Source organism: Mirounga leonina, unplaced genomic scaffold (assembly GCF_011800145.1).
Source record: "Mirounga leonina isolate KUSES-001 unplaced genomic scaffold, KU_Mleo_1.0 Mir_166, whole genome shotgun sequence".
In the NCBI taxonomy this organism is placed as follows: Eukaryota; Metazoa; Chordata; class Mammalia; order Carnivora; family Phocidae; genus Mirounga; species Mirounga leonina.
The window spans coordinates 37,916,815-37,944,606 of NW_023270418.1; the positions used below are offsets into that span (position 1 = coordinate 37,916,815).

The window sequence follows — 27,792 nt, forward strand, 5'->3', positions numbered from 1 at the left end:
TCCGGTGACCTCTGGCCCCGTTCCCACTCTTACGTTTGTGGGAAATGGCTCAGGGCTGCCTGCTCAGACCTGCCCCTTCTTAGCCGTCACGGGGTGTCCTTCACATGTGCTGCCAGGGCACGGACACCCATGGCCTCAAAGTGGCCAGGGGCCCAGGGAGCAGAGAAAGGCACCGTGACGCCTGTGCGGGGCAGGGCCGTCTGGTGCCGAGGGCCTGGTGCAGCCCAGGGGCCCTTGGGCTGAAGGTGCAGAAAGGGGAGGAGACCGGCTGCCCAGGGCAAGCCCAGCCACACCTGTCAGCCCCAGAGAGGCCTCAGGGACGTGGAGCACACGTGTCCACACCCATATATACTGTGTTCACACGTGCACACACCACGCATGACCAGGACGAGGGCCACCTTCGGCCCCCACCCCGCAGGGCCCCACCGTGCGCACGGGAGAAAGTGTGATAAAACCACAAGGGCCGAGGCCTGTTGGAAGGCTCCAGCGAGCCTTGGCTCCAGGCAATCATGGGGTGCGTCAGTTTGGGGCCGGCGCCCCCTCCCTCTCTGCCTCCACAGGCCCTGGGGGGTCTTCTGGCTCAGGCAAGTGTCCGTCCGTGTTGCCCACGGCTCTGTCCTGGTCGCCCCTGCTCTGCTGCTTCTGCCGCCGAGTCTCCTTGTACCTCAGGGTGATGTCCCTGGGGACGGCAGAAGCCACGTCACCACCAGGCGGCCCACGGAGGTCCCGCAAAGCTGCCCCTCGCAGGGACGCGCTCACAGTCACAGGGAGGGACCGCAAGACCCAGACACCCGTTGACCCAGCCCAGGAGACGGCCGATGGCCTGCTGAGGCCCACACCACTCACCGCAGGAAGAAGCGCCAGATGGTCCAGGTGAGCACGAGCACAGAGCCAAGCGTCCAGCACTGGGAGATGTAGAAAGGCAGGGACAGCGTGAGCGTATGCGGGTCGTACTTCACGACGATGAGCAGCTCCGTGGCCGTGATGGCTGCCACCAGCCAGGCCTGCTGGCCCAGCTTCTTGTGGAGCTTCCTGTGGGGGGAGGGCACTCGGCTGAGGGCGCCGCGGCTGTGCCCCAGGGGTGGCAATGCCAAGTGTGCCCAGGCCTGCCCCACCCACCCTGGGCCCTCACGGGTCATCCATGAAGTCGTAGATCTCCCGCATGGCCACTCCGCCCACATTCACAAAGAACACCAGCCGCAGGAGGACCAGGTAGTGCTCTGGGGGCAGCCACAGCACGAACTTCAGGTAGAACGTGTTCAATTCTGCCAACAGAAACTGGGGGACATGGGAGGGTGGGTGGCGAGCCGGGCCGCCCAGCAGGCACGCACACGAGACTGGCCAGCCTTACCACCAGGATGATGCCACACACGGCCAGCCAGCGGCGCAGGCTGGAGGCGGGCTTCCACTCGAAGCGGACCCAGCTGTAGGGCGTGAACTGGAAGGCGATCCTCTTCATCTTGCCCCTGGGAGCACACGTGCCGGTCACCCTGGGGTGCCCCTGCCCCACCAGGCAGCCATGCCAGGTGCTCTGGGCCCAGGGGCCGCTCCCTCCCTGTGCTGCCGCCACCCCCTCCGCCCCAGGCACCCACAATGCATGGGCAGCGAGACCCCACTCCCCAGTGCCCTTTCCGGGACTGCTTCAGATCTCGAAGTAAACGTGACCGAGTGCCCGTACGATGTGAGGAGGACAGCCCCAGAGGGGTGCCCCGGAGACCTCCGAGAAGGGCCGGGAGAGGATGAAGAGGAGCTGCTTGGACAGGGTGGTGCTCAGGCCCACTTCCTGGCCACCACGAGGGCCCTGGCGGGGGTGTGTGTGCGCACGTGTGCGCACGCCCCCGCGCACAGAGGAAGCGGGCAAAATCCTGGCCCATTGCCTGCACCCCCCAGAAAGGCGCACGAGCGGCACCTCCAGGCCTCACGGGGACGCCCTGGCCCCCGTGGAGCAGGGCGGCAGCTCGAGAGAGACGCACTTGTAGGTTGGAATGTTCCAGAGGCCCTGCCACTTGTATGTCTTCAGAGACAGCCACTCGAGGGTCTTCATGCCGCAGTATATGCCCAGCCCGTTGCAGACAAGCACGTCCATGATCCACTGGGGGCAGGAACCAGGGAGGAGGTGAGCGCCCTGTCCTGCCCCACCTGAGGGCCTCTGCGCCCGGTGACCCCCCAGGGCACCTACGTGATCCCACCAGCACTCGCTGAAGTTGGGCAGTTGGTGCTCCAGGCTGTACTCGAGGAACTCGAACATGACGCTCACAATCGTGCACATCCACCAGTCACGGATCATCAGGGTCTGAGGGCCGTGGCAGAGCATCAGACCCTCCAGGGGAGACACCCCCAGCGCCCTCCCGAGCAGGGTGAGGCGCTGGCTGGAGACCATGACGCCAAGGACTAGCACAGGTCGGGGCCACGGCCCCCAGGCCCTTGCCCACCACACTCCAGTACTCTCAACGTCAGCACGTGGCTAGGCAATGGACTTGGAACACAGGACAGACCCAGGGTGTCCTTCTGACGAGGTCGTCTTACCTTCAGGTACCAGCCAAGGAAGTGCGCAGGCACAAAGCCGTCCAGCTTGTCCTGCGGGGTAGGATACCAGCCTCGTGTGCAGCCCGCATGCACCCGGGCCCGGCTCCCACCCAAACCAGGACTGCTGGGACGGTCTCAGCCTTTCTGAGCAGCGCCGGCTGGACCGGGGGACAAAGCTAGGGTCCTATGCACAAGCAGACAGCACCCTGACCACCGAGGAGAGCAGTGGGCCCCTCAGTGAGGCACACGGGTTGGGCCGAGACCAAGTCTCCAGGCTGGAAGGCAGGGACCCGCACCCCGGTGAGCTGGGACAGGGCCCCCACATGTGGGCTGCATGGCCCTGGGTCCCCCTCCCCTGCTCCAAGTGGGCTGAGCTGAAGGGAGCCCCTGGTCAAGCAGAAGGGAGGCCAGCGCCTGCCAGGGCCCACGCCACCCCCACCCCGTCTGATCTGCAGAATGACTGGGGTTCCAGAAACATCTGGGACAGGTCAGCACCTGGGAGCTTGTTAAGCACTGGACTCCGGGTCCCACCCTGAGCACTGGGCCCCTCGGGCCCGCCCATACCCAGACGTTGTGGAAGGGGTCGCTCTCATTGTGCGCATCATAGATGAGACAGTTTCCCCCGTAGTCCCTCTCGGGCAGTGGGACTCCCAGCCTGGGGTCCACGTACTTCAGAAACTGGCGGCCGTCCTGGACAGTCTGCAAGGCCAGCACTCTGGTTAGTGGGGCCAGATGCTGCTGGTGGTGATGGGAGAACGCGGCTAAACTCCCGAAACCTCGAGCCACGTGTACGGCCTGGGGGCTGTGAAAGGCACCCCCACCGAGTGGGGGCAAACACCCTGTCTCTGCTGCCGTCCCCCCAACACAGGGCTGAGCAGACTGGGGGGGTCCCAAGTGCAAGGTGATGCCCCACGCCCCCCATGTGGGGACACAGGTGGGCCACAGGGCGAAGGCTCAGCTCAGTGGTCTTGCCGCCTCACCTCTCCACGTCCCCTCACGGAAGGAGCACGACATCAGGACAGCCTTCCCAGACACGGACACGTACCCTAGCAAATCGCTCCTTCTGGCCTTAGCTCTGAGGGGACTTCCAGGGTTGCATGGACAGAGGCTGCCCTGCAGCAGGCCCAGGCTTCCCCCTCCCTCGGGCCCTCTCCAGCCAGCAGCTGGGGCCTCCAGTCCACAGGGAGGGGCCCCAGGACGCCTGCTGTCAGGACCCTGTCCCCTCACTCCTGCCCCAAGTACCAGCCAAGGGACGAAGCAGGGAAGAGGGTAAGGGGGGAGACAGACATCCGTGGCCGATGGGCAGAAGACACGCAGACCTGCGTGTCACGTGACCACGGCCACCCATGCTGCCTTGTCCTGCAACGCAACCCTGTCCCCCACCTGGGGTCTTTGGAAGTGACCCTCAGACAGTAACATCACTAACAACTGAAATCACCCCATGTGGTTTCGGTAACCACTGGATCTGAGGCTGGACACTGCTGTGTCCCTGTGTCAGGAGAGCAGGTCAGCAGGAGCCGGACTCATAGGCACTCAGGCCCCACGACAGGTGAAACCTGTGCACACGGTGAGGAGCCTCTGAAGGCCGAGCACCCCGTGGGGGCGCCCCAAAGCGTGAGCACTTCAGCAGAGAGAGCATTCCAGAAACGCAAACAGAAGCAGGAGACGCCAGGACACACCACCAAGAGCGGCCACGGTAAAGATCCTGACGAGTGCAGGTGGGGTGGGAGCGGTCTGGCCGCTCCTGACAAGTGACATGCGTGGGACACGGCAGGCCCACAATCCTGCTCAGGTGCACACGAAAGCCTGTCGCCAACAGCCCCGCTCAAGGACAGTGCCGATGTGGCTGGCCACCCCACTCAGCGGGAAAGAGGCCCAGGGCCCGGACGCCCTTCAGGGGCCCAGGTGGTGGAGGGAGAGCAGGTCAGTGGCTCTGGGGGAGACAGGGATGGGTGACTCAAGCTACCGCAGGGTCCTCCACGTGGGGTTACAAACACACACAGGTGTACCGTTCGCACCGTACCCTAAAGGAGTAAATTTGACTACAGCACGAGCATCAGCTATGAGCACCACCACTGATAGCTTTGAGGTTGTGAATAAAGTACTCTGTAAACTGAAGCTCACCATCAAAACGTACACCGAAAAAAAAAAAAAAAAACAACAAAAAAAACATACACCAAATTAAGCAAAACAAGGAACGTTAACAGAAGTCCTGACCCAAGGTTTACTAAGGTGAGCAGTTTCCAACCTCCCTCCTGACCACCCTGTGTGCGCGGAGGGACTGAACAGCCGGGGCCACCTTCAGTACTGAGTGCTGTGTGGAAGCAGGTGAGCTGGGCCCCCCTCAGGCCCAGAACACCGGCAGCTCCTCAGAGGACAGACTGCCCAGCAGGCATGTGCACCTGAGCCAGGCGGTTCCACTGGGCCTTGTCCTCACTCCCCAACCGAGGCCGTCTGGGCAGGGCCCTCAAAGTGCTCCACGCTCAGGGCGGAGACCCTGCTGAGCTGTGGCAGGTACAGCCCTTCCACACCTGGATCCTTCCGGAGGGTCCCCCCTCACAGCCCCTGCCCACTTCTGCTGGGGTCCAGCCTTGCTTCCTGCCAAAGCTCCAGAGGGGCCGACGGCAGTCTTCTCAAACCCTTTCACTTACCCGGGGCCACACCATCACCTGCATTCCCAGACCCTCCAGCCGAAAAAAGCCCCTTACCTGGAAGAGTATGAAGATGAGGAACAGCTCGTAGACCACACTCACGCACAGCCAGAACCTCCAGTAAGCTACAAAGACACAGAGCACCGGCGTCAGGTGGACCCCCGCGGGAGAGCGCAGCACGCACGGTCGCACTCACAAGTGAGCTCGGCCCTGTGCGGTGTGCCTCCTTCCCGCCTGGTTTTCCCGCCTGGTCCCGCAGGCACGCCCCTGTCCGCTGACTAGCACGCTTCTGACCGTCGTGGTTAAGCGATTCTGCAGGAACCTTCGGATACCTTTGATCAGGTTAAGAAAGCCTACTAAGTCCAGTACACTGTTTTTCCCGTGAATGGGCAGGAAACGTCATCCTTCCTCTCTAGCGCTCACGTGAGGGATTACACACACACGTTTTTGGACGTTAGGCCACCTCTGGATCCCTGGGATAAACCGAACCTGGTTGTGGCACCCTGTTTCAGGAAACCTCTCCATTTCAGCAGGACCACTCGTGCTGGGGGCGAGTACTTCCAAGCTGCTGACGGGCAGGTCTCACACGTTCTCCCCGCAGAAAGACTAAGTCTGTGAGGCGACCAAGGCGTTCAGCTTGCTGTGGCCGCCAGTGGACAATACCCACGTGTGTCCAATCACCTCGTACACCCCAAACCCACACGTTAGGGGTCAATCAAATCTCAACAGAGCTGAGGAAAAAAAAACTTTTCCCTCAAGATCCCTTTGATTAGCCAGGACGCCCTCTCTCCACCACCTGGTTTCCGCAGCTTGGCACGGAAAGCTCAGTTGCTCACCCGGGGAGGAGGTAACAGGAGAGGGAGTGCATACAACTATTCTGGGACACAAATGATAACTTTCACCTTCCGAAAATCTTGATAATCCTGTCTAATAAAGACCTAAAATATCTACTTTCCCTTTGCTTACGACTCTTTAAAGAAAAACCACCAGCCTGCTTTTAAAAACCCATTCCCCTTGCATAAAAAAGGTGGTGCTTGCAAACATGGAAGAGACCCCGCTCGGCCTCGGACATCTCGGGCTGTGGGGGCGGGGGCACTCACGCGGGGCTCCAGGGCCCACCCAGCACCCCCGGGGGCTTGCACCTCATCTGCCTGTGGGGGAAACAGCCACCAGGACTCCTGAAAGCCCAGGCTGGTGTAGGTGGGAAGCGTGAAGGTCAGTTCTCAGGACGGTTTGCTCAAGTACTTCTGGGGCACGGGACAGAGAGTGGACGTGACACACCAGCGTCACTGCCCCTGACTTTGGGAAATGCCTGCAAAGGTCCCCTGGTCAAGGGCTGCAGCGGGAGCTAAAAGGGCCTGGCTTAAAGCAACTCCAGGCGCCTTCCCCCGGAGCGCTCAGCCCACAACCGTGCGACGGCACCTTCCCTGTGGACCTTCTGACACGCCATCTGTCTCCTCCCCGACCGCGGCTCCTGGTCAGGGACCCAGCCATCTCCCACCTCCCGTCACTCTCCACCTGCCCACCCACCCCCAAATACACAGCAGGTGCTCCTCCTACATTCCCACGCAGGGTCTCCCTTGAGCCGCCGGGAGACTCCTGAGGCTGGTTTCTCTCAGTAGCCGCCCCACTGGCATGCTTACTTTCTCCCTAAAAGCACTGAGTCCAGCCGCCTCAGCAGCCCCGGCAATATTCTGCTTATTCCAGCGTTTGGAGGGAGCCACGGATGAGAATAAAAATTCTTACGAGAAGGGTGCCTTTTCAACCGGCCAGTTTTTTTGGGAACTGCAGCCAATTCCAGTCCCCTCCCAGACAGTGGGTCCTGCAGCCCCGCGACACCTCCTTCCTGGGGCCAGAAGACCCTTCCCACTGTTCCCCACAGCATGCTGCACAGGACTGACAGGACTCATGTCCAGTGCGTGCTGATCTGAGAAGTCGAGGCCTTCTGCCGACTGCTAGGGAAGAAGTGCTCCAGAACAGGATCCCCACATTCGTCAAACTACAGACTGGCAGGGACAGAGAGTTTACACCAAGCAACCAAACCGAAAGGAAGGAAGGAAGGTGGAGGAGAACTCAGAACACAGCTACGAGCCTGCCTTCTGGGGGCGGAGGGCTGGGTTAATGCTCATGAAGCCCACAGAAACCACAGGGGAGTCTTTCAGACGAGGGTGTCCGGCACCCCCAACTGGACAGAGCACAGGGTCTCCCAGGAGTCCAGAGGCCAAGCAGCCACCCACCGGCCATCTGACCCCCGGGCAGGGCCCAGCGCCCCCAAGGGACTTGCCACGCCTGGAACTGCTGACTCTTCCCAATCCAATAGGCACTCACCGCACCTGGATTTTTGCTGTGATTTTTGGTGGCTTTTAAACTGTTCTCTCACTTCTCTGCTGGCTGGGCGTTCAGACCCTCTGGAGGCCCATGACTGAGCAGATGGAAAGCTGGGGGGCTGGGCCCCCTCCCCACTGCCGCACAGGGGTCACCCAGCATCAGCGTCCCCAGCGGGCACTGAGGGGGCAGAGCAGCTGGAAAGACCGGCAGGGGCCCGGCTCACAGCCACGGTGCTCACTGACCGCCTCCAGAGGGCTGTTCGGTCATGTCTACCACAGGCCTACAATGCGCGCGCAGTTCAGCCTGCGGCTTCCACTCCCAGGGCTTGGTGTTAAATGAATGATTGGATACATACGCACAGATGCATGTGCAGAAATTCACTACAGCCTGCTTTATGAAAGCTGGAGCATACGATGATACAGGACTGGTAAATAAACTGTCGTGTATCAAATGATGGCCAGACAAGCAGCCGTGAAATGTCTAGTTCTCAAATACAAAATCACGAAGGAGAGGTTTATGTTAACCTGAAGTGAGAAATCAATGATATAAAACCACACAGGGGAGAATCACATTTTTTAAGCTCTGTGTCTGTGTGTGTATTCATAAAAACACATTAAAACTTAACAGTGGTTATTTTCTGTGATTGGCTTCTGTTTCTATTTAAAAATAGTTTTTGTATTTTCCAAATATTCTACAATGAATACACACCCCTATTAATACAGAAAAGAAACATGTTACTAAGCTGTAAGACCTCAGGAAAACTCACTGTGCCCTTGGAGGCGGCCCCTCAACGAGGCTGGAGCCCTAAACACACTGGGGCTGGGGGCAGGACCAGAAGGGAGGACCAGGGACAGGACAGGAGGGCAGGACCAGGACAGGGGGGCAGGATCAGGGACAGGATAAGGGGCAGGATGGGGGATAGGATAGGGGGGCAGGACTCAGGGCAGGACCAGGGGCAGCCCGAGCAATGCTCTGCAGCTCCGAGGCTTAAGGGGTTGTTAGAACTCCTCCTTTAATTTGGGGGTTGGGGGTCAGAGACAGGAGGACTCATCGCAGATGGCACGTGGCGAGCACCTCAATGGCAGGCCCACGCCGACCCCGTGGACAGTCCTGGGGCACCTCGCTCTGCAGAAGAAGCCCCCTCAGACAGAGTGGGTGGAAAGGGAAGAGAAGAACAAGGACAGGAGCAGGACGGGGTGAGGAGCAGAGAGACGGGAGAAGGGCTGAGACAAGAGGAACCCACCCTCACCCTCCTCAGCTGATGACAGCGTGCCCTGGCCGGCTGGGAGGGGCTGGGAAGAGGGAGGACAGGACATTCGCACCCGGCAGAATGGATGCGGAGTGACTGCTCAGGACAGAACTGTCATGTGGGCACACGCGGACAAAGAAAGGACAAGTTACCTGGATGAGGTCTGGAAAACGGCCCGTCTTTAGCTTGTGTGACTCCAAAACATAAGAAAACCAAAATACTGGCCACAATACCTCTGCAAATAAAGAACAGACAGCCCCTCAGTGCACGTCTCCCAGGTGGGAGGGCCGGGGTGGGAGGGACCCCAGTGGGGCAAAGCGGGAGGAGGCCTCGGGGTACGGGTGGGTGCCCGGGCGGCAGGGAGGGCCGACACCGCGGCCTCCACAGCCCATGTGCCGCCCGGAGACAGCACCCCCTTGGGAGAAGGCCCTCGGTTGGGAGCTGTGCCTTAGTTAGGCTGCAAAGTGGTACCCCGCTCCTGCACGTGCTTCCCACTTAAAGAACACCTAAAACCCCATGCGAGACCAGCCAGGCTGCACGAGGGCCTCCTAGGAAAGATGCGAGGATGCGAGGACGGAATGAACGGCCTTCTGCTCCCATGAGGCAAGGGCCCAGCAGACTGCTGCTGTGGTCTGCAACAGCATGAAGTGCCCCGACTCCCTGTGATCACACAGACACGGAGAAGTGCGCCTGCACGGTGGGAGGAGCAAGGACACACACACAGCCGCTCCGACCACCGCCCCGCCCAGCAGGGGGTCTGAGGGCTGCAGGGCGCCCGTTCTTCCCCCGGCAGCAATCACGCGGCAAAGACGCACGCGCTTGCTGTTTCCGGCTGGGATGCTCTATCAAACACACACAGACACGAGACCACACAGGAGGCCAAAGGTGTCAGCCTGAAAACACCTTACCCCCTCTGCCCGCTAAGTGCACTCGGTAGTCAAAGCTGGGCCTCACAGGACAGCCCCTGGCAGCCCTCTGCTCTCCTACCTGTCCCCACACCAGGGCCAGGAGTGGGCCGGGGACTCTGCCCGCCCCTCATATGGCCAGGGTAAGTCTGATCAGCTTGGGTGGTATGCTGCTGTGGGTGTGGCCCCCAGGGGACACTTGAGTCTCTGGACCAGTCTCCATGTCAGTCCTGGCTCCCTGCTCCTGCAGCTGCCGGCCTCCAGACTGCAGGAGGCACAGAGGGACACTGGCCACTGTGCTCAGCAGGGCAGGACCCACGTCCCCATCACAGGAGCCCATACAGAGGGCCCGTGAGGTACCCACCTGCCCGAAGACGCACACTGGTCCGTTTGGGGGTGGGAGGAGGTGGGAAGTCCACACGGGCTGCCTGAAGGAGCACACAGACCCCCGCTCAGCCACCCTCCCAGAGTGACAGCCTCTACCCCCAGGAGAGGCCCCTTCTGCTGTGATCCAGAGATGGCTTGACCAGCAGAGGGGTGACCGCGAGAACAGAACGAGGGAGGCAAAACCTCAGGGCGCCTGTGCCCAGTGGTGCTGGGCGACCCCCTCCCTCACCAGGTCCGCTTCATGATTCCAACCTTGGCATCACGTCTTAAGGCAACATTTAGGGTTACTTAGCAAGACGTGTCAGTCAGGCGCAGAACATACAGAATTCCCACATTCCCCACACCTAGGCCCCCCGTTAGCACCTTACACCAGTATGGGTCGTGTGTCACGAATCCATGCTGGTACGTTAACTACAGTCTGCTGTATTTTCAGATTTCCTCACTGTTTATCTAAAGCCCCTTTTCTGAGGCGCCTGGGTGGCTCTGTCAGTGAAGCCTCTGCCTTCGGCTCAGGTCATGACCCGGGGTCCTGGGATCAAATCCTGTGTCGGGCTCCCTGCTCAGCGGGGAGCCCGCTTCTCCCTCTCCCTCTGCTGCTCCCCCGTTCATGCTCTCTGTCTCTCTCTCTGACAAATAAACAAACTTACAAAAATAAATAAATAAAGCCCCTTTTCTGCCCCAGGATCCCACCCAGGACGCCCATGACATTCTACCATCATGTCCGCTCGGCCCTCTGGGTGGTGACGGCGCCTCAGACTTCCCTTGTTTTGGAAGACCTGGACAATATTGAAGAGGACCGGTCAGGTGTCCTGTAGGATGTCCCCTAGTCAATACCGTCTGCTGCTTTCTGTGATTCCATTAGGGTTGCAGGTTTTGGGAGTAAGATCATATCACACCAACATGATCTCTGATGTCCCCTGGCTGGGGTGCACCTCTCAGGTGCCCTCCCTACTCTGCTCTTGGGAGGGTCCCTCTGTACAACCAGCACTCAAGGGCTGGGGGGCTGAGCCCCCACTCCTTGACGGGGAGCTCTTACATTTATTTGGAACTCATCTGCAGGGGCAACTTGTCTCCTCTCCCTCACTTACTTGACCATTTATATCAGCATGGACTTGGGGGTATGTATTTTATACTTTGGGTTACAATGTGATACTACTTTATGTTCTGTTGCTCAAATCGTCCCGCTTTGGCCCCTGGGAGCACTTTCAGTTGTCTACTTCATCCCAGCTTTGACATAACCCCATCCTTGCGGGATTTTTTTTTTTTTCCGAGCTGTTCCTTTCTGGCGCTAGACGCCCCCCAGACCTAGCTGGGCGTCTCCTGCCCCAGCCCTGGAATCAGCCTTTTCTCCAGGAGCCCTGGTTCCTTCACTGGAGGACGGTCTGGGGAACCGAGTTCCGGGGGCCGGCGTGCTCCTCGCCACTGGGGCGTCGTAGCTTCTGGGCCCCTGAGCGGACGGACGGAGCCGTGTGTACTGACTGTGCATCTACATGAATCTCAACGACATTAAGCTCGTGCCTCCAGCTCCCATCCGTCATCCCACGGACCATTCTCCCGATTCCCTGTCACCCCCCACTCCACAGTGACACCCCAGGCTCTCAGCCTCCGCCGGCCACCGAGTTGGTCCCTCCATTCCAGTGTGGGTGCGCGGCAGCCTCCTACCTGTGAGGCTGGGCCCCCGCGGGAAGCCCCTGCGTCCACGAGAGCCCAGGGCGCGTGTGCACGTGCTCTGCCTTGAGCCTGGCGGACTCCAGCCCCGTCCCTGAGGTGGCGTCACACACGTGTAATGCAGTGAGGGTCTTGCGCCGTTTGCACTGCTCCTGGGATCCCCAACGTCCTGACTGATTTCCTTTTCTCTGATTTGCCTACATTAGGTTTGCTCCCTGTGTTGACTAATGCAAAGGGTCCCGTATCCACCATTACAGTACCGTACAGAGCACTTTAAAAACCCCTCCAATCCCAAGCTCCATGCGCGGACTCCCCCATCGCCCCAGACATCACTGATCTCACCACCACATGGCAGCACCTTTGCCAGAATGTGACATGGGAACATCACACAGTGCAAGGCGGCCTTCCCACACGGCTTCTTTTAAGATGCATCTGAGTTTCACCATCCGTCTTTGTAGTGTTAAAAAGGAGACAGGAGGCCCAAAACAAAGTCCCTTGGGCTGAGCCCCAGTCAGCAAACCACGGACTTAACACCCACCCGAAGTACATTCTCGACCCCAGGAATTCGACCTTTAACCAGTCAGCATGGAATTAGCTGGCCAGTCCTAGGCAGGTAATCCGCCCCACAGACCCCTTCCGCTCCCTTCCCTGCTCCTAATTTCCCTTACCGCCACTCTCCTGTCTTTACAAACCTTTCCTTTTCTGCAGCTTGGCGGAGCTCCTTCTATTGCTGGATGGGAGGCCGTCCAGCCATGAATCACTGAATAAAGCCAACTGTATCTTTAAATTTACTCGGATGAATTTTGTTATTTAACAATGGCTTTGTAGCTCATTTCTTTTTTCTTTCTTTTTTTTTTTTTTTTTTTTAAGTTTTTTTTTATTTGAGAGAGAGAGAGAGCAGGAGTGGAGGAGGGGGGTGGGTCGGGAGGGGCAGAGGGAGAGGGAGAAGCAGGCTTCCCACTGAGCAGGGAGCCCGATGCGGGGCCGGATCCCAGGACCCTGGGACCATGACCTGAGCCGAAGGCAGACGCTTAACGACTGAGCCCCCCAGGCGCCCCTGTAGCTCATTTCTTTTTGCTGCTTAATAATATTTCATGGTCTGGATGTACCTGTTTTTGTTTATCCGCTCATCTACTCAAGGACATGCTGGCTGCTTCCAAGTTTGGGCAATTACGAATAAAGGGGCTCTAACATCTGTTTGCTGGCTTTTGTGTGGACATGAGTTTTCATTTCATTTGGATAAATACCTAGGATTTTTTACTAGATCCCAGGGTAAGAATAAGTTTAATTCTACAAGAAACTGTCAAACTTCTGGTGTCGTATCTAAAAAGTCACCACCAAACCCAAGGTCACCAGATTTTCTACTGTTTTTTTCAGGAAGTTTTATGGTTTCTTATTTTACACTTAGGTCTATAATCCATTTTCAATGATGGTGAAAAGTCTGTATGTAGCTTCCTTTGGTATAAACATCTAGCTGTTCCAGCTCCGTTGGCTGGAAAGATTTCCTCCCCCGAACTGCCTGCACTCCTCTGCCTGCAGCGAGGGGATGGTATTTGTGTGGTCTGTTCCACTGACTGCCAACACCATGCTGGCCACGTCACTGCCGCCGGTCAGGGAGGCCAGGCGGGGTCATCCCTCCAGCTCTGCTCTTTGTATTTCCTGTGAACTACAGATATGCAAAATACATTCACGTTTTACATGTAATAACTTCTTTATGTATCTGGACATACACGCTTATACATGTATGTCAACATCCCAAGTGTCACCAGTGGATAAATGGATCAATACACTGTGGCCCATCCACACAGCGGAACACTCCCCAGCAATGAACCTGACCAACCACTGACAGGCACCAAGCACGGATGTCACAAGGCCACCATGCCACATGGAAGAAACCAAACACGGCATGCAGGCTGGGTGAGTCGGTGTATATGAAACTGGACTGCAGACAAGGGGAACCTACGGGGACAGATGGCTGGTGGGGGGGACTGTGTCTCCACAGACACGTCCATCTGGGGAGACTCACTGAGCTGTACGCTCTAGATATGCATTGTATTAAATTACTGGCCGATAAAGTTGACTTCGGAAGAAAAAACCTACTCCCCCAAAATAACAATTTGTTAGATCCATAAAAAGAACAATGATATACAAGCTGAAATTGAGAACTTAGGGAAAACAACCCAATTTTCTAGGTTTTAAATAATGCAGACATTGTTTTTTCTTTTTTTTTAACAATAAACATAATCTCTAGAAGCACTTTCTTTACATGAAATCTAAGCCTGAGGGCATCAAAAGCTCTGACATGATGCGAAGGGGCTGGGCTGGAGGCTGCCCCGAAAGTGCCTGCCTCAGGGAGGCAGGTGTGCTGAAGTGGGGGAGGGCTGTGGGCCAGCCCGGGGTCTATGGGGCGAGGATGCATCCATACACCCACGAGAATCTCCTTGGAAGCAGCAGCAGAACCACAGATGTGTGAGGACGGAAGCATCACTGGGGCAATGGAGGCTCCCAGGGATGAGCCAGGAGTAGGTTCCAGGCGCCACGTGCAGCACTATGGGGCCAGGAGGGTAGTTCTTCTCTGTCCCTGAAGCAGGCCAAGAGGGACAGGGACTGTGAGCTATCAAGATTCCCAGTGTCCCCAGTGCACAGAACTTCAGAGCAGAGACGGGTCTAGGAGCCCTCAAATTCCCAACCGCCTCAAGGCCTCCCCTTCAGTGAACCTGCATGGGCTGCTGGGGTGAGGGCCCAGGCGTCTTTGCTGCTCACTGCCCCAGCCCCTCACGTGCAGGGGCAGCTCAGGACAGGGGCCAGTGCAAGGTGAAGAGGTGGAACATGCCCACATGGGTCCACAGCTTCTGCCCAGAAACAGCCAACAAGGCCCCTTAACCTCAGGCTCTGGGTTGGAGGGGCTCGCCAGCAGGCGTCTGGGGAGTAAGAACCAGTGCCCCACGAGGGCCCACTGTTGCTGCCGTTGTGCTCTAACCTGTGACAACTCTTGCCTGGAGCTGCTCATCGCTGGCCTAACTTCACAGCCGCAGGGGGACACCTCTTGAACATGACCAAGTCCTGCTTTCTGGTGCTCCCTGCCCATGTGTGCCCAGCAGATACCAGTGCTGACAGACAAATTCACAGAGAAGGCCACATTCTACTTGGAAACACCCACTAAGCAAACTCAGCCTCACTGTCTCCTGCGTCCACAGGCTCAGTGTCCCTGGTGCAGGGACCCACTGCAGTGAGGGCAGCCTCGGGCCACCCAGAGGGGCCGAGCTCCCCCTTCGACTTCTGGACTCCATTACCCACGCACGCGGCACCGACTGGCTCCCCCTGCACCAGCAGGGCACCAAGCAACGGGCAGTGCCCGTGCGGACGTGTTAGACTTGGAGGCCGACACCCAGGGCTTGGGAAAAAGAGGAAGACGGTGTGGGAGAGGTGGGAGGATATCCTGCACAGCGTGCAACCAGGGGCCAGGGTGTCTTCCCGCTGAGGACAAGGCATGGCATGCCCCCCTACGGGAGCAGAGCCCCCACCCCCTGGCTGCAGCCTAGGAGACCAGATGGGGGCTCTGAAGTGCGTGTACATGAAGGCGGCCAGACGTATTGCTGACAGGGAGCGCCTGACGTCCCAGCGTCCTAACAGGCTAGACCCCGTGGAGCACACAGCGGCGCTCAGGCCACACTCCCAGGCAGACGCTAGCCCCCCCACTTCACAAGCCCCGGCCCCACCAACCCAAATCCAGCACCGCCCTCTGCCTTTGTCCCTGCCCCGGTGCCCCATGCCACAGCGCAAGTGGGTCAAAGGAGCAAGGGGGTTTCACGGGCCTGAGGAGTCCGCCCAGCACAGAAATCCCACAGCAATCAGTTCTAAAACCAGCTTATCTCCCTCACACACTTCTGACAGTGGCCTCAGAACCCACGGGATTCCGGCAAAGAACACGACCTAGCAGTTAGTCTGTGTCTGGAGATAATATTGAAAAGGCAGTCTACCCCTCTCCTGACCTCAGGATGACATCATCCACAAGAATGCCCGTTTAAAATGTTCAAAAAGCATTAGTATCAACAAAGCTCAAGAACGGTGCTGGCTGATGGGAGAGAATCGTCCCTGGCCATCACAAATATCTGTATACCCCCAGATGCCCAAACTCACAGGCTCTGTGATATTGTGATTTATAGTAAGAAATATATATTTCTCCATCTCTGTTTCTGGCACAGAACCCCTAAAGCCCTTGGCATTTCTGAAGTGATAAAGGTGTCTTTTGTTATGTTAATGAGGTGACTTCTGGACCCTCACCTAAGAATGGGGGCTGGCTGCCAGGACAGCCAACCAAGGGATTAGAGGGTCAGTTCTATCCCACCCTCTGACCTCCGGGGATGGCAGCGGGGCTGAAGGTTGAGTTCAATCGCCAAAGGCCAGTGAGTCAGTCATGGCTAAGTAATGAAGCCTCCATAAAACCCAAAGGACAAGGTTTTGAGAACTTCTGGGTTGGGGAACACGTGGAGATCCGGGGACAGTGGTGTGCCTGGAACGGCCATGGACATTTCCCCAGACCTCACCCTGGGCACCTCTCCCATCTGGCTGTTCCTGACTTGGATCCTTTGGTAATCAGCTGGGGATCTAGTTAAGTAAAATGTTTCTCTGAGTTCTGTGAGCCGCTCTGGTGAATGAATAGAACTGAGAAGTCATGGGAACCTTGGATTTACAGGCACTCGGTCAGAGGCCCTGGTGACAACTCCGAGTCGTGACTGGCACCTGCAGTGGGGGAAGGAGGACAGTCTTGCAGGACTGAGCACTCAACCTGTGCAACCTGATGTGGTCTCTGGGCAGATGGTCTCAGGACTGAGCTGAACTGTAGACACTCAGGTGGTGTCCAGAGCATTGCTTGTGGGGTGTGTAGGGAAACCATCCCTCTCATCAGAACCGGCGACCTTTCTGGGCTCCAACCCTGGTGCTGGTCCAGCACATTCTGGTCTGTTACTCGTGCAAATCCCACACAAGCTGCAGGTCCCATGAGAGATGGTACCCTCAAGGGTCCTGGGACAGGTGGATGTGAGGCTAAAAAAGCCACACAGCTCCAAGGGGCAGCCTGGGAGAGATACTTCAGGCATATGCCACGGGGAGGATGGGAGCCCCGTCAGCCTTGGAGTAGAGACTGGCCCCCCCGAGCCATGGGCCAGCCCGACAGAGCAAGGACCCACACCCAACTATGCCGGGTGCCTGCACCACCCAGGCTGGGGGCCTGGTTACCTCTTGGTGTTATAGGCTGTGTCCCGAGGTGTCTCCTCCAGCAGAGTCACGTAGCCCAGCACACAGGTGAGGATGAAGAGCACAGTTAGGGTGTGGGCTCGCCTGAAATCCAAACACAAACACAGAATGTGTCAGCACACAAAGCATGACTACACCCGTGACGTGCTGCCACCGGACAGAGCTCAGCCTTCAACCTCACGCTCAGAAACACTGAGAGTCACCGCGGGTGGCTCCTAGCTGGGTCTCTGTTTGCTGTGTCAGCCCATCAGTCAAGTGGGAAGAGCCCCAAGGGCTGGGAGGCTCAAGGCTGCTGCTCAAGGACCGGAGGGTACGTCTCCCGCCAGTGTCTGCGGCTGGAGGCTATCGTTCAGAGGCTGGGTAGCAGGCAGACACGGCAGTTTTCACGGAGCAGGATATGCACAGCCTCAGGATTCACGAAGAGACCACATCTGAGAGATTCGAAAGCACAGCCCAAGAAACAAAGAGGTGAGAGAAAGGGACACCAGGACCCAAGGTGAGGAGGCGAGTGTCCCCAGCAGTACCATTTACTCAGAAGACCTGGCAGAGACATGGGCTCGGCCCCTTCCGACCGCCTCCACTCTGGACGAGGAGGCAGGGCTCTCTGACAGCCAGTGGATGCACCTCCCCTGAAACAGGGCCCACAACCGGTCAGGCATGCAGACTGCAGGGCAAGCAGCGGACGCCAAGACAAGCCCGCAGGCTGCCCCATGTCAGATACGACCCTGGCCCTCTGCATTCTAACAGCTGCTTACGACGGGAGTCGAAGACCCAGACCCCAAATCCAGATGAGCAGAGAATGTCCCTGGAGAGCATGCAACCCATCCAGGCCTCAGGGTCCTCATCTCTAAATGAGGATGCTTCCAACCTTGGATGATTCCATCTCCAGCAAAAACACCCCTCAGGAATGAATGTGAACACTCTCAGAGCAGGAATAAGGAGAAAGTAAGGAGAGAAGGAGGCCTGCTCTAAGAGGACCACTAACCAAAGTCCTCAGACAGAAAGAAACCAGGCCACCAGGAAGGAATAAAGAGCAACAGAAATGGTAAATGTCTCGTGAAACAGACCGTTCTCCTCACCCATTCTTCAAAGCATGCCTAACTACTGAAAACAGCCATGGTAACACTGTGGTGGGGGCCCCCACAGCCGAGGGAGAGAGGCTGAATGGGTCCGCACGGACCTGATGTGGCAGAGCCAGGGGGCTGGGACTGCAAAAGCCCAGGAGGACTCACTGTACCCCCAGGGCAACACCGGAGACGTAATCAAAACCAGCACAACCGCTGAAGTGGAGCACAGCCAACCTGGGGCGGGAGAGGGGCAGGGGAACAGAAAGGGAGACAAGGAGTAACATGGCAGACCTAAACGCATCAATAACTGGACGTAAATTACCTAAAACAAGAACTAAACAACGGAGGCTGTTACGCACGCAGCACCATGAGGCTGTGAGGGGTCTCAGGCACGTGGGTGAGAGCTGGTCTACAGAACTCATGCGCCACGTGACCCCGTTTACATGGCACTCTCCAGAGGCCAAACTGCGATGACAGAGACCAAGCCAGAGGCCGGGTGAGGTCGTGTTCCATGCCCTGCCTGTGCCGGTGGTTAGAGAAACCTGCGTGCACAGAAGCTATGGAACTGTGCACCCTACAAAATCAGATTTACTGTAGGTAACTTACAAAAGAAACTAAATAAAAATCTCTAAATTGTTATGTATCGACCATTTCTGGTACAAGGTCAGGATCCAGGGAAGTGTGCTGGGAGAGCCCCTGAGCAGAACGCCAGTCCCACGCACCTCCGAGAAGGCATGACCCAGAGACCAGCTCAGAGCAAGAACCCTCTGGGGCCCAATTCCCATCCCCAGCAGTTCCGAGAAACAACGGTTTTCTCCAAAGTGCACACGTTTCTGAAGTGACCCTCGACAAAGGTAAGTGCTGAGAGCTGTGACCAGCCTCCTCTGCAGGGCTTCCCCAGCCGAGGACTCTAAGGGAGGGACAGGTCCGGGGGCTCGAGGCCACCAGACAGGGCCAAGTGCCCACGGCAGGCTCACCAACAGTAGGCAGGGTGCATCCGCCCAGGAAAGAGATGGGACCACTGTCCCAGGGGCCCAGCTGTGGGACTGCACAGCCACCTGGCCCACAGAGTTCTCAGCAGGGCAAGTGTCTATGAGAAAACAGATGGGAAGAAGCCCCAGCCTAAGGGAGGAAGGAGAGTAGAATAGGTAACAGCCCACAAACGGGCATCAGACTCACAGAAGAAAAAAGAAGCTAGTCAATTGAGGAGAGGTGACCACATGTTCTGGAAGAGACCACAAGGCAAAGTTCCTCATTGCCGCTATATGGCCCAGGACCCGTCCACGTTGCTTCAGGGACACTAGCACGCCAAGATGCTGTGCATGGGCCAATCCCCCACAGTCCCTCGGGCACCCTGCCACCCCTCCACTGGGTCCTGCAAAGGATCTAAGACACACACAGCACAAGAGGCCCCCTGCAGGTATCCTTCCAGGACCGCATGTCTGGAGCACAGAGGCTAAAATTAAAATGTGAAAGCCTTTTGTCCCGGGTCTTTTTTTTTTTTAAAGATTTTATTTATTATATTTGAGAGAGAGAGAATGAGAGACACAGAGCATGAGAGGGAAGAGGGTCAGAGGGAGAAGCAGACTCCCCGCTGAGCAGGGAGCCCGATGCGGGGCTCAATCCTGGGACTCTAGGATCATGACCTGAGCCGAAGGCAGTCGCTTAACCGACTGAGCCACCCAGGCGCCCCCGGGGTCTTTTTTTAAAAGTAGGCTCCACGTGGAGGAGGGCCTGAACTTCCCTGAGATTAAGACTTGAGCTGAAATCAAGAGTTAGACACTTAAGTCATTGAGCCACCCAGGCGCACCTGTCCTGGATCTTAAAAAATGACTTCAACCCTCTGGTTTCTTTCATATTACTTTCCACAAACACTGTAATCTTCCTGTAGTTTCTTTGGGCTAAAACACATTCCCTGAAGAGCCTGGGGCAGCTCTGGTCATGTATCTTTCCATCCTCCTAAAAACACAAGGATTATCTGAAAAATAAAAACAACTATCTGTCCCTTGGGATCAATGTTCACACTGTCATTCAGGCGGTCACCCCTCGCCCTGCAGAAGCAGAATTAGGAATCAGTAGGACTTCCTCTGTCCCATCCGAGGCAGGAAGGAGGCAGACAGTCAAGGACCCGGGGGGAAGAGGACCGGGCACCAGTCTCACGGCAGAACGGACTTTAGAACTGCTAAAATCAAGTGCTACTATAAAGTAAAATCTTTATTATTAAATTATGAAATCCATCTTTAAAAAGCTCCCCCCTTCTGTATAGCAAAGGAAATCATCAACAAAACGGAAAGGCAACCTACTGAAAGGGAGAAAATATTTGCAAATCATATTATCTGATAAGGAGCTAATATCCAAAATATGTGAAGAACTCACACAACTCAACAGCAAAAAACCAATCCAATTAAAAAATGGGCAGAGGGGGCGCCTGGGTGGCTCAGTCAGTTAAGTGGCTGCCTTTGGCTCAGGTCATGATCCTGGCGTCCCGGGATCGAGCCCCACGTCCGGCTCCCTGCTCAGCGGAGAGCCTGCTTCTCCCTCTCCCTTTGCCTGCCACTCTGCCTACTTGTGCTCTCTCTCTGTAATAAATAAATAAAATCTTAAAAAAAAAAAATGGGCAGAGGACCTGAATAGACACTTTTCCAAAGAAGACATCCAGATGGCCAACAGGTACATGAAAAGATGCTCAGCAGCACTCGGCATCAGGGAAATACAAATCAAAACTACAATGAGATACCACCTCACACCAGTCAGAATGGCTAAAATGAACAAGGTGGGAAACGACAGATGTTGGTGGGGATGCGGAGAAAGGGGAACCCTCCTACACTGCTGGTGGGAATGCAAGCTGGTGCGGCCACTCTGGAAGACAGTATGGAGGTTCCTCAAAAAGTTAAAATAAAATTACCATAAGATCCAGTAATTCCACTACTGGGTATTAGAAGGAAACAAAAACACCAAGTTCAAAGGATGTCTGCAGCATTATTTACAGTAGCCAGTTTACGGAGGCAGCCCAAGTGTCCATCCACAGATGAACGGATAAAGCAAATGCAATTTATACAATGGAATATTACTCAGCCACAAATAGGAAGAAATCTTGACATTTGCAACATGGATGGAACCTGAGGGCATTGTGTTAAGTGAGGTAAGAAAGACAAACACTGCGTGATCTCTTACATGTGGAATCTAAACACACAAACCAAACTCACAGAGGTGCCTGGGTAACTCAGTTGGTTGGGCATCCAACTCTTGATTTCAGCTCAGGTCACAACCTTGGGGTGGTGAGATTGAGCCTCGAGTTGGGCTCCACGCTGGGCATGGAACCTGCTTAAGATTCTCTCTCTCCCTCTGCCCCCACCCCCCGCCACCAGCTTGCACATGCGCTCTCTCTCTCAAAACAAAACAGAAAAACCAAACTCATAAAGAACAGGCTGATGGTTACAGGTGGGAAAATAATAAAGTTGCCTTCTTGATAAAAAAAAATTTTGTTAAACCACTTTATAAATTTACTGTATTGACCAACAGTGATGTTTAATAGGTACCTCACTGTAGTTCTCTGAGCACTTTTTAACATATTCATTATTATAGCACCTCGGTGAAGAACATTATCAGCCCAGTTCTTTTTTTTTTTAATATATATATTTTAAAGATTTTATTTATTTGACAGAGAGAGAGAGAGCATGCACACACAAGCAGGGGGAATTGCACACAGAGAGAGAGGGAGAAGCAGGCTCCGCGCTGAACAAGGAGCCCAACGTGGGGCTTGATCCCAGGACCCTGGGATCGTGACCCGAGCCGAAGGCTTAACCGACTGAGCCACCCAGGCGCACCAGCCCAGTTCTTTAAGGGCAGAACTGTAGGTGCCGACTACCCGCTATCATTAAAATGAAGTAGTGTTTGCATGGTCAGGGCTCGATCCCTGACAGAGCACTATTAACAGGCAGTTTGTGGCAACACAAGTCCCAGGGCAGCATTCAGGACACATGACTCTGTTAATTCTAATTTTCAGACCATTGCTCAATCCATGGCCTGTGCTTTCCTTCGATTTTTCACTGTAAAGTTTACGTTTCCCACTTTGACATGTTTCCTTGGAGAGGCAATGGGACATAATAGGAAAAGCTCCCCCCCCCATGAAAGTATGGATATTATCAGGTTTGCAACTCAGTACACCTGTGGTCTTGAGTAACTTTCTTCATCTTTCAGGTTTAATTTCCCCATCTTCAAAATGAGAACAGAAATACTAACTTGCAAGTTTGGTGTAGAAAATAAAAATATTACCTTGTAAGTTTGGTAAAACCAAAACCAAAACCAAAAATGACTCCCTTGTCCTGCACACAGCACCATTTCCACATGTGTGGAAATAGAGAGGGCCACTCAGGACAGCACCCAACACTCCACAGGCAGACCTCCCTATTCCTTCCAGACGCCTTGTTGCTCAACCTCCCTGGTGCCTGGGAAGACAAGTGCCTCCTTTGGTTTAGGGGCTAATAGATAACTCCGGGGTGGTTTGGGTCCTGTGATCCAGGCACAGGACAAGAGTGGCCGTAAATCCTGTGACTGTCCAGTCACTCAGCAATGGCAAGGGCGTGAGGACAGCTGGCTCCCTGCCACTATGAGTGGAAAATACCCAGATGTCAGTCCCTCTCTAGAGATGACCACACTCATTATGCCAAGTAGGCAGAAAGGCAGGCCCACTAAACCAATTAGAGAAAACAAGAAGGTGTAGCTGGCACACTGAGAGCACAAGGAAGCCTCAGCCAGGAAAGGCGAAGGCCAGAGGGCCTGCCCTAGGCATGCAAGAAGTGCTGGGCCATGACAGTGGCCCCCTCCCCCAGCCTGCTGACCAACATGACCAAAAAGGCATCAGCTGCTGAGTCAAGCTTCCCAGATGTGGGCATAACTGGTAAACCCCTGCCCCACCATGACTGAGAAAGGCATTTTCCAGAACCTGGGGCACTTACATCACCTCCACATGCCCTTGTGGCTACCATAGCAGAGTCCTGGGGATCACTAAGAGTGCTCACCCAAGGCTCGGTGGCATAAGATGCATGCACTCCCAGAACATCATAACCATCCCTCCCCTCCTGCCTTAGGAGCTGGTTAGGGAGGGTGCTAATCCAATGGCAATTCACCCAACTTCCATCTCCAGGTGGCAACATTCGGTAGCACCTCTTTAGGGCATCACATCTCCAAGTGTCTCCTAAACCATCTTTAGAAAACGAGAGTTAACACATCTTTGTGCCATTCCTCTGAGTCTATGGTTCTACACTGCGCCTGGATGTCCCACACTGGAGACCACAACTGGTAGAAGAGGTGGTGTTCTTGCCACTGCAGACCCCAGTAGGCCTCACACCCCCTCCCTTGGGTCTGGTTTCTGGGAGCCCAGCTTCAAGCTCCAAGGTACAGGCAAACCCTGAACCCTAATTACATACCCTGTGGCTGACAAGTGATAACAAAGACACTCAGAGTCCTACATGGCCCAGTATAACCACCAGCATTGGGCACCTTTTGTGAAAACCCTAAAAATAAGGTTTTGAATCGTACAAAAGTTCCTTTGAGTAATTCTGGAACACAAAATAATTTCCACAAATATATACTTTTAGTCTTTATAGGAGTTTTTAAATAACATTCATTATTAAAATTCTCTAAACACAAAATAAAAGTTTTTTAAACCCTAACACAGCCAGTCAGTGAGAAGAGATTCAGAAGGAGGCAAGTGGCTAAGCTCTGCAGGTAAGCCGTTCTCACTAAGCAGGCATCTGGTTACCTGCCTTGAGGAAATGTGAAGCTCCTGCCCCTACACAAGTGAGGGGGAGACCTGGGATGCAGCAGGAACCTGCAGAGACCACAGACCGTATCACCAACCAGCGTCAGGGCACAGCGCACTCACACCTGTGGTGGGGAGGCACGAGCCAGCCACCAGGAGACCCACCAGGCAGGTACCTGAAACCTGCCGGCCCCGTCACACTCCCTCCTGGACAGCCTTCCCGGTCCCCACCAGTCCTCCTCATAGGTAAGCTCAGCCACAGCCGCCGTCTGTGTGTCCAGCTCCCAACCGACCAAGCACCCCTGTGGGCAGGACCCGAGAGGGGTGGGTGCTAGTCTGTGCTTCCAAAGCCATCAGCACACGCCTTTCACTGCACTGGTGAGATGTATACTCCCCGGCTTCTGCTGGTGCCGCAACCCTCAGCATCGCTTCAGCCAGGACATTTCATGCCTTCTGAAGCTCCAGGCTTATGCCAGAATCCAGGCTTCTTGTTCAGTTCTCTGCGGAAATCCGCAGAACAGTACCTGGCACCCAGGTGGGGCGCCCAAAATATGTGAATGAATAGGAAACAGGAAACAAGCACAGCAATCACATTTCAGGACCGTATCCTCCCTCCTGCAGTCTGAAGGGGCATGCTGGTGGGGAGGCCTGATCTGCATGTGGCAGGTCTCGCAGGGTCCAAGAGTGCTCCAGGCACTCAGGCGCCACAAGTCCCTTGACAAGGCATGCTGTCCCTCTCTCCCCCCCACTGGCTCCACGGCCACCTGAATGCATTATGTCCCCAAGGCAGGGCTGGTAGCTATCCCTGTCAGCAGCTGCGGGTACCCAGAGGGAAGACGCCAATTCCGTGCACATACAGAGCTGCACCCCTATGAAGAGCCCCCTCCCTGCACATCTCCGGAGTCTGATAAAAACCAGGACACCCATTCAGCCCCATGTGCACCTCCTCCACGGTTTCTACCACGGAGCAGCACCTTCCCCTGAAACAGGCAATTACTCCCTGTCAGGCTCTCCTCCTTCCCTGATCAGATCTTCCATGACAATCCCACCAGTGGGTTCTCTGAAAAGGTGCTTCCAGGTGGCATTGCCCTCGCAGCCGCTTCGCCCTGTCCCTCCAGGGCCGACCACAGGTCTCAAATGCTGGCACTGCACTGTTCAACTGGGCAGGAACTGAGCATCCAGTGAAGAAAAACCAAACCCCAACCCTCAGGAAGCATGCTTTCTAGTACATGGGGCTTCTCTCTCTTACCAAGGAGGGAAGACAGGCTCGGAAAGGCGAAGGGCTACCCCAAGGTCGCAGAGCTCTCTGGCGTCGGAGCCACGCCTGGGGCCTCAAACACAGAAGGGCCAAACTCAGCATAAAGCAGGTGCACGAAGTCTTCCCACACAGGCCCTGGGGGGGCAGGAGCTGCTCCTGGGGGCCTCGCCCTCCCCGACACCCATTCAGGCAGCCTGGGGGGCAGCCTGACCCGAGACTCGGCGTGGACTCCGTTGCGCAGGGCTCGAGGGGCTGGTTCCGCAAGCAGCACCCGAAAAGAGACGGGAGCGGTACTTGACAAACACCCGCCCAGCTCCCGGCGCCGGGGAAGGTGCTCGCGCCGCGGAACGTCCCTGCTAGATGCTCGGCGGCGCGGAAAACCATTTCATAAGCACAAGCAGCAGGCGCCAGAGAAAGGCAACAGGACAGCGGGCACAGGTGAGCGTTGGACAGGGAATCAGGACTTCCAGAGCCTAGCCCTCCCGAGCCAGGGCCAGGGGCCAGAGAGGCGGGGCCGGACCACCGCGGGAGGCCGGCCGCGGCCGCGCTGGGCAGGGGCCGGCCCGGGGTCTCGCGGGCGCCCCTCCAACCCAGCACCACGCGTCCACGCCCCTCACGGCCCCGGGGGCCCCCCGCCCCTCACCAGAAGAAGGTGTTGGTGCCGTCGTCGTAGACCTCGGACTCCGTGCTGCGACGGCCCGCGCCCGGCCCGCCCGCTCGGCCCGGGGCCGCGCCGTCCGGCGGCTCCTCCAGCGAAGCCTTGCCCGCGGGCACAGGGGACCCCGGCCGCGGCCCCCCGGCGCCTCTGCGCTCGCCCCTCCGCATGGCGCCCGCCCAGCCGCTCCGCCCCGCGCCTGACCCCACGCACTGCGGGTCACCGCGAGGCGCGCGGCGCACGGCGCGGGGAGCGCCGGGAAGGGGTCGCGGCACGGCCTCGGCGGGGTCTAGGGAGAGCAGGGGCGGGGGCGGTTGGGAAGGGGTGGGCTGTGCATTGTGGGACCTGTAGTCCGCGCTCCTGGGCCGCGGGGCACGCTGGGCCTCGTAGTCTCCGATGCCGCGGGCCAGAAGCAGTGCTTGCTGGGAAGGATGCCTCCTGGTTGCTAGGAAGCCGGAACCGGAGGGCGTGGAGGAGGGGCCTCTCCCCGGGGCCGCCGGGCGGGGCTGCTCCGGGCTTTCCTGTTCGGGCGGCCGAACCCGAGCCCCTCCGCGCTGTCGCGCCCGTGTCCCTCTGGGGCGCCTCCCCACCCCCTACCCCACGTGCGAGCCGCCCGCAGCCGCCCGCAGCTCGGGACTCAGGCTGCAGGGTCCGCCGGCGGGCAGGCTGGTCTCTCGCGGGGTCTTCACCGGCACAACGGTGTGGACTCCCGGATTTGGGTTAACTCAGATTGTTAATATAATCAGACCCCCCCCCAATTTATCCCTGAGCCACTTTGAAAAACAGTGGCAGCTCCTCAAGGGGTTAAGCGTGGAGTTACCATGTGACCCAGCACTTCCACTCCTAGATGTACACCCCACGGAAAACAGAACGAGCCCTCACAGGGCAGGACCTAGTTTTCATCGCAACACTCCTCGTAACAGCCAAAGAGGGAGGCAACCTAACGTCCCCCTGCTGGTGAATGGATGCAAAAATGTGGTCTATCCATACAGTGGAAAGTTATTTGGCCCTAAAAGAAGAATGAAGTTCCGACACCTGCTATAACATGGGTGAACTTTGAAAACATGATGCTCAGTGGAAGAAGCCAGTCACAAAAAATATATATATGATCGGTTTACACGAAATGCCCAGAAGAGGCAAATCCATAGAGACAGAAAGATTAATGGTCACCACAGGTTGGGAAACCGAAGGGGGCACGGAAGGGGGGTGATTGCTAAAGGGTACTGGGTTTCTTTTCCAGATCGTGAAAATATTCTAAAATCGACTGTGGTGATGGTTGTGTACATCTGTGAATATACTAAAATCTGAACTGTACACTCTAAATGGGTGAATTGTATGGTATGCGAATTACACCTCAAAAAAAGCTGTCACTAATATATATGTATGTGTATACATTGTCAATCTAAAAATAAAACTGTCAGTTATTTTGCAAGCAAAATGGTTTATTCTGGAATAACAACATAGGACAAACCAGCCGCAAGAAAACCAAAGGGAAGTCCTGGGAACAGAGGGGAGGACAGTTTTTTTATACAGGGAGGGGAAGATTTGGGGGCGGGGGGAGGCCGTTATAAACGAAAAGCCCATTGGAGTAGACCGAGAATTGGAAGTATAGTAGCTTCTCATTGGCTGGGCTGTTGCCTGCTGGCGTGGTAAATCCACCTGTTGGCTTTGCGGTTGACCTCGAGTGCTAGGCGCTGGCCTCCTGACTCCGTTCCACACGAGGTTTCCTTATATTAATTTTCACATTTCCCTCTTTTGATCAGGATCATTCTTTGAAAGCATCCTGGTCAAGAGTCAGGTTTTCAGTATTTAGTGCTTTTGTCCCTCGGTGCCAGGAAGGATCTTTCCTGGTTGTCATGTTCCACGTTGGAGGGAAAGTGCACAGCAGTTGGAAAGCACTTAAGGACACATTTGAGTAACAGGGAAGGTCAGGAGGGAGACCTCCAGGGCACTTCCTATCTCTAGTCCATATTTACCAGGATCATAAGCATTGGAGATCATGTATTGAGTACATCATTTTTTACAAAAGTTTGACAGGCAACAAAATTCAAAACTTAAAATAATCACACAAAACAGAA

General features: G+C 56.1%; 1 protein-coding gene across 1 annotated transcript; it reads right to left on the reverse strand.

The window, feature by feature from the left end:
- Positions 1 to 170: 170 nt before the first annotated feature.
- Positions 171 to 25,981, reverse strand: PTDSS2 (phosphatidylserine synthase 2). Its single transcript, XM_035013655.1, has 12 exons — positions 25,703 to 25,981; positions 16,953 to 17,054; positions 8,907 to 8,989; positions 5,235 to 5,302; positions 3,091 to 3,225; positions 2,527 to 2,577; positions 2,180 to 2,293; positions 1,974 to 2,092; positions 1,352 to 1,466; positions 1,133 to 1,278; positions 847 to 1,032; positions 171 to 679 (listed from the first exon to the last, which is right to left on the reverse strand). The coding sequence occupies exons 1-12, from the start codon at positions 25,882 to 25,884 to the stop codon at positions 520 to 522; spliced, it is 1,461 nt and encodes a 486-aa protein (XP_034869546.1). The 5' UTR covers positions 25,885 to 25,981; the 3' UTR covers positions 171 to 519.
- Between the last annotated feature and the right edge of the window lie 1,811 nt (positions 25,982 to 27,792).

Coding starts and splice junctions, on each gene's coding strand:
- PTDSS2 (XM_035013655.1), bottom strand. CDS start 25,884: ATGCGGAGGGGCGAGCGCAGAGGCGCCGGGGGGCCGCGGCCGGGGTCC. Junction 2,578..3,090: donor ACCCCTTCCACAACGTCTGG/GTATGGGCGGGC, acceptor CCTACCCCGCAG/GACAAGCTGGACGGCTTTGT. Junction 1,279..1,351: donor TGTGTGGCATCATCCTGGTG/GTAAGGCTGGCC, acceptor CATGTCCCCCAG/TTTCTGTTGGCAGAATTGAA.